The sequence below is a fragment of the Phyllostomus discolor genome, chromosome 3 (assembly GCF_004126475.2).
Source record: "Phyllostomus discolor isolate MPI-MPIP mPhyDis1 chromosome 3, mPhyDis1.pri.v3, whole genome shotgun sequence".
Taxonomy (NCBI): domain Eukaryota; kingdom Metazoa; phylum Chordata; class Mammalia; order Chiroptera; family Phyllostomidae; genus Phyllostomus; species Phyllostomus discolor.
This window is the reverse complement of record NC_040905.2, coordinates 204,052,070-204,065,313: the sequence shown is the minus strand read 5'-3', so window position 1 is coordinate 204,065,313 and position 13,244 is coordinate 204,052,070. Positions and strand designations below refer to the sequence as shown.

Below are 13,244 nucleotides of genomic sequence, written 5' to 3'. Positions count from 1 at the left end.
AAGAAAAATACTGTTATTGATTTCATTTGCTGTATCACTGACACTGATTAAGCATCATTTCCGGTAAATATAAAAAAATTAATGAGTCATTATCTTTAGTGATTGGCAGAGTTGATCTAAAATACTGAGCTTCATCCAAAAAGTATTAATAAACACTCCCTTAATTAATCTAAAAAATTATCTCCTCATTGGGGAACAAACAAAATAATAAATATACTAACTCTTTCATTTTTCAACATTCAACAAATATTTCTCAAACACTTTCTTGGTACCAGCTCCTGTTCTAGGTGCTGGGAAAACAGTAATAACCCATACGAAGCAACTTCTCTTAGGAAACTTTATATTCTGGGTGGAGAAGATGGACAATGAGCAAAGAAATATATATACTATAATGTCAGGAGCATTGTATTTTACATAATCATGCTATGAAGAAAGACATAAGGCAAGATAATAGGACAGAGAGCATTGGGGGCTATTTCAGATGTACTTTAGGCTACATCAGAGTTCCATCCAATAGGAACAAGACTCAAAGTAACCTGCAGCAGAAACACAGCCGTACTGGGGGACAAATTTGCTAGCCTTCTAAGATTTCCTACCTAAATAAGTTCAAATTCTTATCTCAACCATGCCTTCCTCCTTATAGTCTTTTTTTTTTAAATAAACAATGCATTGTCACTGAATGCTATTTGAAAATTAGCAATATTGTGGGAGCTAATGACTTTTAAAATTAACCCTGTGCTTTGATATCATGTTCTGTATGTTATTTGCCCTCTGGGGTGTTGTGCCTTAATAGAAAAAAAGGCCAGTGTCATGTCAGAACCGGATGCCATGGGTTACAGAACTGGAGCATTATGGCTGGCATAGAGTAGGAGTTTAGTAACTATCTGGCTAACAAGTGAGTAAATGAAGAAATCTCAATTCTAGATTTTCTGTTATTCTAACTGCAATGGGGATTTGTCCAAATTTCACACTAAATGAATTTTTCTTTCATTTTGATAAAGAATAAAGAAGCAGCTACAGAAGATAAGTCTCTGCTGGTAAGAATCTGGGTTTCATAAATATTTTACAAACTGCATTGAGGGCAAACTGGCTGGAGTCACGTGGGTTCTAACGGGATGGCAATCAGAAAGGACAGGAAACCAGGCTGAACTCTCCAGAGGCAGCCGCAGACACATTTCTTGGGTATCAGTTCAGAAACATTCTACTATGCACACACACGTGTGTGTGAGTGTATTGTGTGTACATCTCCAAATTTGGCTCACTTGACACATTTGCCTGCTTACACCAAACAAGTTTTTGACATTTGCTATAGTTTAAATATCTCTGTCTGGGGTGATATAATATTTTTTTCAGATTGATAGCCCTCATTAGTCAACCATGTTTTCTACTATTGACCATCGTGTAGGACTCCAGAAATTACTGAAATCAACCATCAAAAAAATGAACTTTGAAAAAAATTTTCATTTGTCCCTGTATATTTTTAATGAAGTTCAGCATGGATGATTTCCATTGTGGGGTTTTTTTTGTTTGTTTGTTTTAAAGTATATTTTATTTTTTATGCTATTACAGTTGGCCTATTTTTGCTCCCCTTAGTCCCCCTCTGCCCTGTGGATGATTTTGATTCTGAACGAATGTGAGGCTTGGAAAATCCTATAATGAAATATCTTTGACTAAAAAAACCTCTGAAATGTCAAAAAGGGATGCACTTTGGAAGGTTTTTAAAAATATCTGATTTGAAATACAGATTCTCAGGAAGTTGCAAAGATAGTACAAAGTCACATATACCTTTCACCCAATTCTCCCCAATGTTACACATTACATAATTATTGTACAATACCTCAACAGGAAATCATTATGTTGAAACAATGTATGTGCAAAGTTATATAACATTTTATCACATGTGTAGATTCTTGTAACCACCGCAGCAATCAAGATACAACCTACTCCTTCAGCACAAAGACCTCCTCTGAGCTACCATTTACACTTTACCAACCCTTTCCCCTCGCCCTCCCTGGTACCACTAATCTGATTTTCTCTCTATAATTTTGGCACTTTGACCGAGTTTATAAATGGAATCATATTGGGTCGGCCAAAAAGTTTGTTTAGTTTTTTCTGTAGGATGGCTCTAGTAAGGCTTGGTTGTTAACTTCATTCGAACAATTTTGTTAGATTGTATTGTGACAGCTGTCACATCAGCGTGCATTAAAGAAACTTTTGCAGTTTCTTTAATTTTTGTGCAGCCATTTTAATATTGAAAATAGAAGAAAATATGCAATATTTTGGCATATTATGCTTTACTATTTCAAGAAAGATAAAAATGCAACACACAAAAAATTTGTGCAGTGTATGGAGAAGGTGCTGTGACTGACTGACCATATCAGAAGTGATTTGCGAGGTTTCTTGGTACAATTGACATTTTGGCCAAATGATGCTTTGTTGTGGGGCTGTCTCATGCATTGGGAGATGTTTAGCAGCACCCCTGGTCTCTACCACTAGAAGCCAATAGCGGGAGATAGGTGACATACTCAAAATATCCAAATCAATAAAGTTATTGGTGAAAATGAAAAAGGTGTCTTGGAGTTTTGGGCCAAGCCAATACAGTATATAACCTATTGAGATAAGCTTTTTTTTCATTCAGTATAATGCCCTTGAGATCCAGCCATGCTGTCATGTATATCAGTAGGTCATTTCTTTTTATTGCTGTGTAACACTCCATGAAGGGATGTACCAACGCTTGTTGAACCATTCACCTGCTGAGGGACACTTTGGTTGACAGCTCTTCTGTTATAGCACCTGGAAAATATTGTTCCACTCCCTTTTGGGTCCATGATTTCTGATGAGAAACCCACTTTCCATCAATTATTTTTCCCTACAGGTGAATCATTTTTCTCTGACTGCTTTCAAGATTTTTTTCACCTTTAGCTCTCAGAAATTTGACTATCACATGCTTTATCCTGGATTTCTTTAGGTTTATCTTGTGTGGGGTTCACTCAGTTTCTTGAATCTGTATGTTTATGTCTTTCATCAAATTTGGGGGAATGTTCTGCCATTTTTTAAAACACTTTTTCAGCCCCATTCTTTTTTTCTCCTGGTAGTCTAAGCGCATGAATGTTAAATCTTTTGTTACAGGCCCACATTTTCCTGAGGCTCTGTTCATTTCTTCCTTCCTTTTCTCTCTGTTGTTCAGATGGAGTGATTTCTATTATTCTATCTCTAAGTTCACTGTTTTTCCCCTCCATCCTCTCTATTATGCTGTTAAGCTTTTTCACTGAGTTTTTATTTTTACTGTTGTATTTTTAAGTTCTAAAATTTATTTTGGTCCTTCTTTATATCATCTATACCTCTGGTTAGACTTTCTATTTCTTTGCTGTCACTTTCTATTTTTTCATTTGTTTCGAGTGTTGGTAATTGCTCGCTGAAGCAGTTTTACAATGGCTGTTTTCAAACCCTTCTCAGGTGATTCTAACGTCCGTGTGACCATGACATCTGCAGACTGTCCTTTCTCGTTCAGAGATCTTCTTGATTCTTGGGGTGAGACCTTCCTGATTCCTGGTAAAATGAGTGATTTTTTCATTGAAACTTGGGCATTTGAGGTATTAGGAGACTGCATCTTATTTAAGTCTGTTTTAACAGGCATCCTCTTATACCGCTCAAGCTGGGACACGGGTGGCACCTACTCAATCCGATCAGTTGAAGGGTCAAACTTCGGGTGCTCGCCTCTGCCTCCTCTGAAACCTGGTGGGGAGGGCTCCTTGTTACAACAGCAGGGATGGGAGTTCAGGCTCCCACATGGTCTCCACTGACATGGACGGCAGGAGGACGGCCACGAGTGCTGAGCAGTGGTGGAAGTTCTAACCGCCGCTAGCCTCCTCGAACTCCATGCCAGTGAGGAGGTGAGGCAACCTCATTACGGTCTGCAGAGGATTTCCAGCTGAGCTGTCCACGTGGCTGTTTCTAGAGGGATGGGCGTGGGGCCACCGCTGTTCTGTGGCATTGGGCTGGACTACGCGAGTAGTGTTTACAACTTTTCTGCCTTGTGAGGTTGCCCTTTTCCTGGTCCTCTAGCTGTGAAGAGCAGGCTTTTCTTGGGGTTCTTTTTGTGTCTGCCCATTGGCATTCCTGGGCTGCTGGCTTCTCTAACACCCGGTCTGGGATATATGTGGCAGAAAATCCAGGGGAGTCACTGCCGTGTCCATTTTTGAGACCCAAGGAGTCCACCTGATCTGCCTTCTCTCCGCCTCTCAAAGTCTTTATGTACAACGTCCAGGAGTTTCAGCCATACTTAGTGATAGGAATAAGGAAAATCAGGACTATCCCATCTTTCTGGAAGCAGAAGTTGCTTAAAGTTATTCTATTTTACAAAATGCATAGTGTGCCCATGCCAGAGTAAACTGCAGCCTCGAACCATCGCCCAGCCTCCTTATCTGTGGGCTGTGAGCACTGAAGGGAGTTGTACAGTGTGGAAAAAAGAAAAAATGTCCCTGGTTGATAAAGGGAAATTCCCTCCTAATCTTGTTAATTAAATAATTAACTTAAAAGTTTACAACAAAACCTTGGGTGGCTCCTTCTTCTCTAATAAAAATCAAAGGTGAACATTTGGGCTCCTACTTCAGCCTCTTCATTCCAACACGTAACAGAGTATCTATCACATACTAAGCTACTGATGTTTGATAAATGAAGTAAATCTGCATTTTCTCTGAAAATACATCATTTTTCCTGTTCTGTTAATTTTAAAAATATGTTCCCTCCCAACATACTGTCACTTCCCTCCTGCCTTTGGTCATGACCTCTTCACCCGGTTCACATGCTTCTCTTCCAGTTGGTTTCCTCTGACCCCGAATTTAGGTTAGATGCCCCATTTACATGCATATGCTCCCATGGAGATCTGTTTCTCCCTACTGGCCCTTATTACTCTCTACTATAATTATCTATTTAGTCTTGTCTTTCCTGCTAGTTTACTAGCTTCCTGAGGGCAGGGGCTGACCTAAGTGTTCATAATTACCTACCCAGCACCAAAGAGTGCCTGTCACGTTAGAGGGGTGCCATATGTGCTTGCAGGGTGAGTGGTTGCTCTTAACTTGACTTTCTGTTTGTGCCCAGGGATGGTGAAGCAGAAGAACCTCAGCTCTCCGACTGGTTTAATCCAACGTAAGAACAAAAATTTCTGCTCACAATATAATAATAATACTATACCTCAGTTTGAATGGAGGAAACTTTTTTCCCTATCATCAAATTGTAGCTATCCTCAGAGGCTTTCGGGACTTAGAGTTCTTACTAGTAAGGCTCTTATGTACCAAACTAGGATTTATTTATAAAGAGTCAGGTAATTAAGGGTCATAATAAGAAGGCTATCATCTGGTTTAACATTCCCAGTTTTATTAGGGGAAGAAAAAAAATCACTTTATAAGCAGCCCCCCAAATGCCATTAATGACTTCTCTTGATTTTGGCATTAACACTCAGGGGAGAAGCTCTTTCTTTTTAATAGCTACCCAGTCTCCTATTTTATGGCTACAGAGCGTAATTATTTCAGCCAACTCCCTATTGGTATTGTATTGTGTGTAATTTGGTGGCTATTGTAAGTAATATTTTAATGAATATCCTTGTTCAGATGTGTTTGTGCATGGTTGTGTGAATTTATCTGTGGGATAAATTCCTATCATTAATTTAAGATGATATAAACATTTAAAATTTTGATTAAAGGGCTGCTAAAATGCCCTTTGGTGATTATACCATTTATTTTCCAATCAGCAGGGGATGGATGTTAGTAAAATTTTACTTGCTTTACATATTTATATTTTATTATAAACATGTAGTATCAAACATGTTATTAATGGAAAAACTGTTAGTTAAAATATCTCAGTTCAATTTCATTTCTGTAATTATTAAATTTCAGCAGCTTTTTATGTGTATTTCACCATCTGTGAATTCTTTTCATATTTATATTTTTAAAACAGATCTTAGATATACAGAGTTACATCAATAATAATCCTTGCTTCATGATTCATCTCATTAGTCCATGCAAAATCTGCTCATATTATTGATCTGTATGCTTTCTTGCTTACTTACTTTTAATGAAACAGACATTACCACCTTCAATAGCTTCAAATTACACAAATAGCTCTGTGTTCCTTCCAAGACTCCCGCTCTGTGTCTCTGCCCTGTAACAACCACCACTCAGAATCCTGACTTATCATCTCCTTACTTTCTTTGTTAAATATATATCCTCTATACATAATCTTGGGAAAGTCTGTTTTTAAATTTCAGTTGTTTGTAACTTTATAAAGAGCATACCATACTGTATGTAATCTTCAGGGACTTATTTTTTCCCTCAATATGAGATTGCTAAGAGTCATCCAAATATTGCATATTACAATCATTCATTCTGACGGCTGCATAATAACTGTCTGTGGAATTATACCACAGTTTGTTCATCCATTGCCCTGTTAATGGGCACTTACACTGTTTCTAGGTTTTTGCTATTATGGATATTTAGACCCTCTACTGTTCTAAGATGCTTTCCAAGGAGTTCAAAGAGTTTAAAATGTCAGAAATAATTATGGACGAAATAGCCACCTCGTATCCATCTCTGACCTCACTCCACTCTAATCACAATGGCTCCCTGATGTTACTCGGATACATCACTCATGCTCTCACCTCAGGGCCTCGGCACCTTGTGTTCTTTCTGCATGGATCATTCATCCTTCAATAGCCAAGTGGCTCACTCCTTCACTCCCCTCGAGACTCCAACCTCCCCTTATAAAATGGTACCCACACTCCCTTTCTTCCCTATCCAGTTTATTTTTCTCCATTGTGCTCAAAAACACCCAACATGCTATATATTTGCTGGTTAGTTCATTTATTATCTGCCTCTCCTCACTAGAATGTGCCTAACAAACAGCCTAGACATAGTAGAGGCTCAGTATTTGTGGAATAAATAAATACATAAAACCCTTGGTCTAATGGAATTGATATACTTTTATAACAATGAATAGAGGTAGAAGGCATCCTTAATTGGAAGGCCTGTGCTTTATTATTAAGCATCATGTTGGCTTAAAATAAAGTGACCTCTTCAATATTGAGATATCAGGGAAGAAGTTCATTTTTTTTTGTTTTTATTAATTAGAAAAAAACTAAGTTTTTTTCAAGTAAATATAAGAATATCTCAGAACAGCAAAAGAAAGTGTGAAAAATAAGAGAATTTTGCCTAACACCACTGTGATCAAATCAACATGGAACAGATTATAAGCATGGTAAGTCCAGAATTAGAGCACAGTGTACTGGATGAACATTGATGTATAACAAAGATGGCCTTTTAGAAACCAGTGAAGAGAGTTACAAAGAGAATTCCCAAAGAGAAAGGTCTGATCCTAGTCCTAGACACTTGACAGAGCTCTTATATGAAGATTCCGAAGTTATGACCAAAATTCATTGTTCAGAAGGAAACACATTACACATTTACTTCATGTGGGGAGCGGGGAATTGATATTTTCTATTTAAATAAATACTTATGGCTAATAAAATCAGTGAGGGGAGAATGGCCTATTTCACACTTGACGCCTCACACTTAGACCTAGTGATCTAAGTGGGAAAAATGTGGAGCCCCCATCCTACATCACATACAAAAGTGAATTCCCAGTAGAGTAAAGGCTTAAATGTAAAAAGTAAGGCAATAACAAATCTTATTATGAAGTCAATAAGAAAACATGTAAAATCTAGGTAAGAAGGAAATCTTTTTTTAAAACTATTTAGTTATTTATTTTTAGACAGAGAAGAAAGGAGAGAGAGAGCAAGAGAAACATCAGTGTGTGGTTGCCTCTCACATGCTCCCCGCTGGGCACCTGGCCCATAACCCAGGCATGTGTCCTGACTGGGAATCGAACCAGCGACCCTTTGGTTCACAGGCCCACGCTCAATCCACTAAGCCACACCAGCCAGGGCAGGAAACCCTAATTAAAATGCTGGAAACATAGTAGCTACTTAAGAAGATACCTTTCACTACATAAAATTTATTTTTTAAATTGAATTTTATTGATTATGCTATTACAGTGATCTACATAAAATTTAAAACTTTTATTTTATTTCATTAGAACCAAAATTTAATAGATGAGAAAATCACCTGAGAAAAATTGTTTGTAATACATGTAATTACATGGTGTAATTAAACACAAGGAACTCCTACACACTGCTGAAAAAATCAACAATCCAATAGAAAAATATGAAACTCACAGTAAAGCAAATTGAGATAATCAACAAGCATATGAAAAGATGCTTAAATTCACTGAAAATTAGAGAAATGTAATAAAAAGTAATAATGAGCTGTTATACACATTACACTGGAATTTTCAAAGAGCTACAGTCTGCCAATGTAATGAAAATGCTCCTGGACATGTGAAGTATTACAGCCATTTAAAAAGTAATTGGGTAACCCCTATCAAAAATGAATGTACACAGACAGCAATCCCACTCCTGGGATTATCCAGCAAAACAACAGCAACGATACATAAGGATACAAGATTAAGAAAGTTTATTGTATCACTTCTCATAGTGATAAAAAAAAATCCCAGAAATAGAATGAACACCCATTCATAAGGAACTGGCTAAACAAACTGTCCAGAATTATTCAGCCCTTAGAAAGAATGAGTAAGAACTAGTACAGAACATCTGGAAGGATTTCCACACGGTTGTGCTGAGAAAAGGAAGATGCAGAAGTGTGTGCATTATCTCATTACTTTAAAATAAATAGCATTTTAAAAGCCTGGCTATATATGTGTATTTGTGTGTGTGTGTGTGTGTGTGTGTGTGTGTGTGTTGTACACATATTATCTATAGAATTACATGAGTACAGAGGAAACAAGAAAAGGCACAAACTAGGCTGGTAATATGGTGATCAAGCCAGGTAGACAGGAAGTGGAGGAGGACTTCCTGCTGCAGAAAGGACTTTTTCCATTGAGAACTAAGAACTCTAAACCCACTGAACCCAAGGTCACAACAATAGCAAGTAAACATTCTATAAACTAGTTATTAGATACGACCATGAGTAGGAACACCCCACATCCATCTTGCTTTGTGGACGGTGTCTTTTAGTTTTGGAGGAAATGGCACCTCACACTGTTCACTGATTCAAAGCATTAACAGTGTACTACAGAACAGTTCCTCAACGTTTCAGGAATCATCTCTGAACAAACACCGAAACTGAGACTCTTCCTAGCCATTCCAGCTTTACCAGGCCAGCTGCCTCTGGACAGCGATGCACATACTCAGACCAGAAAACTTTATGGAAGCGAGCCGATTGCCACACTACTTTCACTATGAAATGTGCACCCTGAGGGAGGCAACGTCATGTTTGCAATAGCAATAGCAATAAATTAAATTTAATAGCAATAAATCAGATATTCTGCAAGTCAACAAAGTTGGCAGATCCAACTTTGGCAGGGAAAGCAAATCCCCACCCAGAACATGAAACATTCCTCCAAGGCAAAGATGCTGCCCCTTTCCTTTTGGAGTCTAATATAATCAAGCAGCTGTCACTTGGCTGGCACCCCTGGGAAACAGTGACATATTTAGGCTCAGAGTTGGCTCGTGCTGTTGGCCCATCATCCACTCAGCACTGGCTAATAGCTCCATCTTGGTATAGGGATGTCCATGTCATTGAGCCCAGGCGCAATCCCCATCAGACACCAAGCAGCTAGAGTGGCCACTTTGTATGTAGATACTAAGCCAACAAGGGGGGCTAGGCAAGGCATCCACAGGGTGGGTCATCTTGTCCACCTGATTTCTGAGAGCCTCCTTTGCAGAGGATGGCTTCTGGTCAGCATTGAAATCTAATGACTCTCAGTGGACTATTTCTTCCTCTTCCATTTATCAAACCAGCTTTAAAGATGGGTTTTTAATTGCCTTCTGCTTTCAGAGACTTTTTCTTTCACTCTGGAAACAAATCCTTAATCTGATCTAATGAGGAAAGAGGGACAATCTTCAAACCCTTTCATCTTCTCAAATAGACACTGATTTGTATCTGTAGTGTCCATGATTTCTAAGTATCATCATTGTGGCAAGGATACATCTGGCCAGTTTTAAGACAGAGTTTACGAGTTGTGAGTCAAAGACAGTGAAGGACCCAAAAAACCTGGAATTGTCCTCTGGAGGCCGGGCCCCTTGTAGTGCAGGCCTCCCTGCTGAGTGAGTGCTCCACCTGTATCAGTGTGCCACCTGGTGCTGCTGTGAGAAGCTGCATTCGGCCTCAGAGAATTTTTTTGGAGACTCTTTCAATGTGTTTGCCCATTTCATCATGGGTGGTTTGAGTTTATGAGCTCACCTGCTCACATCATGCTGAGTGTTCAGCAGTTTTTAACCAAAAACAGCTCGCCCCACTCTCCATGCCCCACCCTCCCTGTTCACCTGATCTGCCCCGGAGCTACTTTCCCAGAATGAAAAACAAGTCCTCCAAGGGAAACACTTTTACCAATGTGGAACAGGTGAAACAGAAAAGGGAGGAAACACTTTAACTACATCGAAATTGAGGAGTTCAAAACTGTTTTGAGCATCGGAAAAAATGTCTCAATAGGTGTATTCCATCAAATGGAGAGTAGTTGGAAGGTGACTGTACATTTTTGGTTTTTTTAAATGATTTTTATTTATTTACTTTTAGAGAGAGGGGAAGGGAGGGAGAAAGAGAGGGAGAGAGACATCAATGTGTGGTTGTCTCTAGTGCACCCCCTGCCTCTAGTAATGGGCCCTGGCCCACAACCCAGGCATGTGCCCTGAGTGGGAATCAAACTGGCAACACTTTGGTTCACAGGCCCGAGCTCAATCCACTGAGCTAATGAGCTTCAGGGCATGACTGAAGTTTTAACATGTAATTATAACTACACAATTTTTTAATAAATAAATTCAGGGTTTTAGGGGCCCCCCTTCATATAGGGCTCAATACTATCTGCAATTCCAGGCATCCACTGGGAGCTTGGAATATATGCCCTGACAATAAAGGAGAACTACTATATATTATTAATAATATATCAATACTATTAAGCGTTGCAAAATCCACTTATCTGGGTCTGGATTTGTAATGAAAACCTGCAATCACCAACAGCAAAATGGCTTCTCACTTTGCATGCATTTCCTTCCAAAATGAAGTTCGTAATTTGTTTTACTAGTTCAATGCCCTGCCTCCAGCAAAACTATTACTACTAATGTTGCTAGTTCTACTGTCGTATTGTTATCATCAGAACCAAATCTAATGTCATTCTCCCTTTTTGGACTAATTTTGTTTCCTTGCAGTTTGCATTGATGAGCCTAAAGCATCAGGGGAAACGTGAAGAGAGTTCTCTAGAGCTTCTAGGAAAACCGGAGGGAGGAAAAGGAAAAGGAAAAGAAGGGGGGGGTGAAGGAGACATAAGGAGGCAGAAGTGCGGTCTGCGTCAGCCAGTGATCAGAGAAATGTTCAAACCCTGGGCTACTTAAGTTTAAGCTGCAGTCAGAGCTCAAAGAAAAAAAATCCCCAGGCTCAAAAGGCAACGTGGTGCCATGCCTAAAGCATAGATTCTGAAGTCCAACCAGCTGATCTTAACTCCTGACTCTGCCATTTATTAGCTGTGTGATACTAAGCAATTTAGTCAACCAATCTGTGTTTGTTTCCTCATATGAAAAATAGGATAATAATAGCACTTACATTATAGGATATTGCAAGGACTAGATGGAAAGCACTCAATAACTGTGCCGGCACATAGAAAGCACTTTATAGTCATTAGCATATTCACTTGGACAACGACTTCTGCTGTCATAATTAAATGGCATCTGCTTAATTAGTTTCTTGTTTGTTCCACAGAAAACGTCCTGATGTAATAACAACAACTAACTGGCTTGCTCCAGTCATATGGGAAGAAACTTACAATAGACAGGTCCTGGAAAAGTATTATAAAAGGCTGAACATTACCATAGGCTTGGTTGTTTGGGCTACTGGAAAGTAGGTGTTACTAATAGTCTTTCTTTATTTTGTAAAAGTTGATTGTAGATAAGCACTCAAGGACTTTCTATACCCAAAAAGCTACTCATAATTAACCCTAATCATCATTTCTGGCTGACCTGTATGTTTATTTGTCTACCATAGTTATTTTCTCCTGCTGTGGCTAAGTCTTTCACATTACGTGGGAATCTTTTCATTAATATTCATTTAGCTCTCTTTTTCTTTCCTCACAATGAATTTTATGGTTCTTCCCAGGCCCTCAAATCACTACATTCTCTTCCACTAACCAATAAAGATACAGACCCACCTTCTCTACCCGTACCTACAATGATGAATATGTTAGACAGCATGTTTAAATGGCATGTGTTCTCCTGACGATTTTTACCAAAATAAATTTTTCCTGTTTGTTTTTGTTCGTGTTTCACAGGTTTACAGGACAGCACCTGAAACAGTTCATCCAATCTGCTAATGAGCATTTTATGGTTGGCCACAATGTTATCTTTTACATCTTGATGGATGACTTCTCCAGGTTACCTCCCATAGAGCTGGGTCCCCTTCGGACATTTAAACCACTGACTGTATTAAAAGACAAGATGTGGGAAGACTTTAATGTCATATGCATGAAGAATTTAAACATGTATATTGTAAAATACATCCAGCATGAAGTTGACTTTCTCTTCAGCATGAGTGTAAACCAGATCTTCAAGCATGAATTTGGAGTGGAAACCCTGGGCAAATCTGTAGCTCAACTTCATGCATGGTGGTATTTTAGGAATGCCCAAAATTTCCCTTACGAAAGAAGATCTAAATCAACAGCTTTTATCCCTTTTGGAAAGGGAGATTTCTATTATCACAGTGCCATTTTTGGTGGTACACCCTATGAGGTTTTGACCTTCACTGTAGAATATCAAAAAGGAGTAACTGGTGACATAGAAAATGAACTTGTCAGCACATATGAATGTCACCTAAACAAGTATTTTTTTATCAATAAGCCCACTAAGTTGTTATCACCCGAATACAATTGGGATCCAACTTTTAGAACTCCCCCACAAATTAAACATATTAAGATAGCATGGCAGTTAAAAGGGATTTGATGGTTATTATCATTAGATGTATGGGTTAATAAGTGAATTACAATGAGTACTTAAAGATAAAACATTAAATTTTTTAGTGTTTTGGAAACTTACAAAAATATGTGATCTTTCAAAATAAGTTGTTTTTCTCCTCATAATTTTGAAGTATCTAATTCTACCTATGCTGGATAAATGGACAATTAAATGTTAA

At 38.5% G+C, this 13,244-nt stretch overlaps 1 protein-coding gene and 1 pseudogene across 1 annotated transcript; both read left to right on the top strand.

Annotated features, from left to right (window-relative positions):
• Positions 1 to 3,962: 3,962 nt before the first annotated feature.
• LOC114513209 (N-acetyllactosaminide alpha-1,3-galactosyltransferase-like 1) lies at positions 3,963 to 13,054 on the top strand. The gene is made up of 4 exons (XM_028532452.1): positions 3,963 to 4,036; positions 5,101 to 5,148; positions 11,823 to 11,960; positions 12,388 to 13,054. Exons 1-4 carry the CDS (start codon positions 3,963 to 3,965, stop codon positions 13,052 to 13,054), a joined length of 927 nt encoding a protein of 308 aa, XP_028388253.1.
• LOC114514472 lies at positions 4,366 to 4,460 on the top strand (annotated as a pseudogene).
• Positions 13,055 to 13,244: the final 190 nt, after the last annotated feature.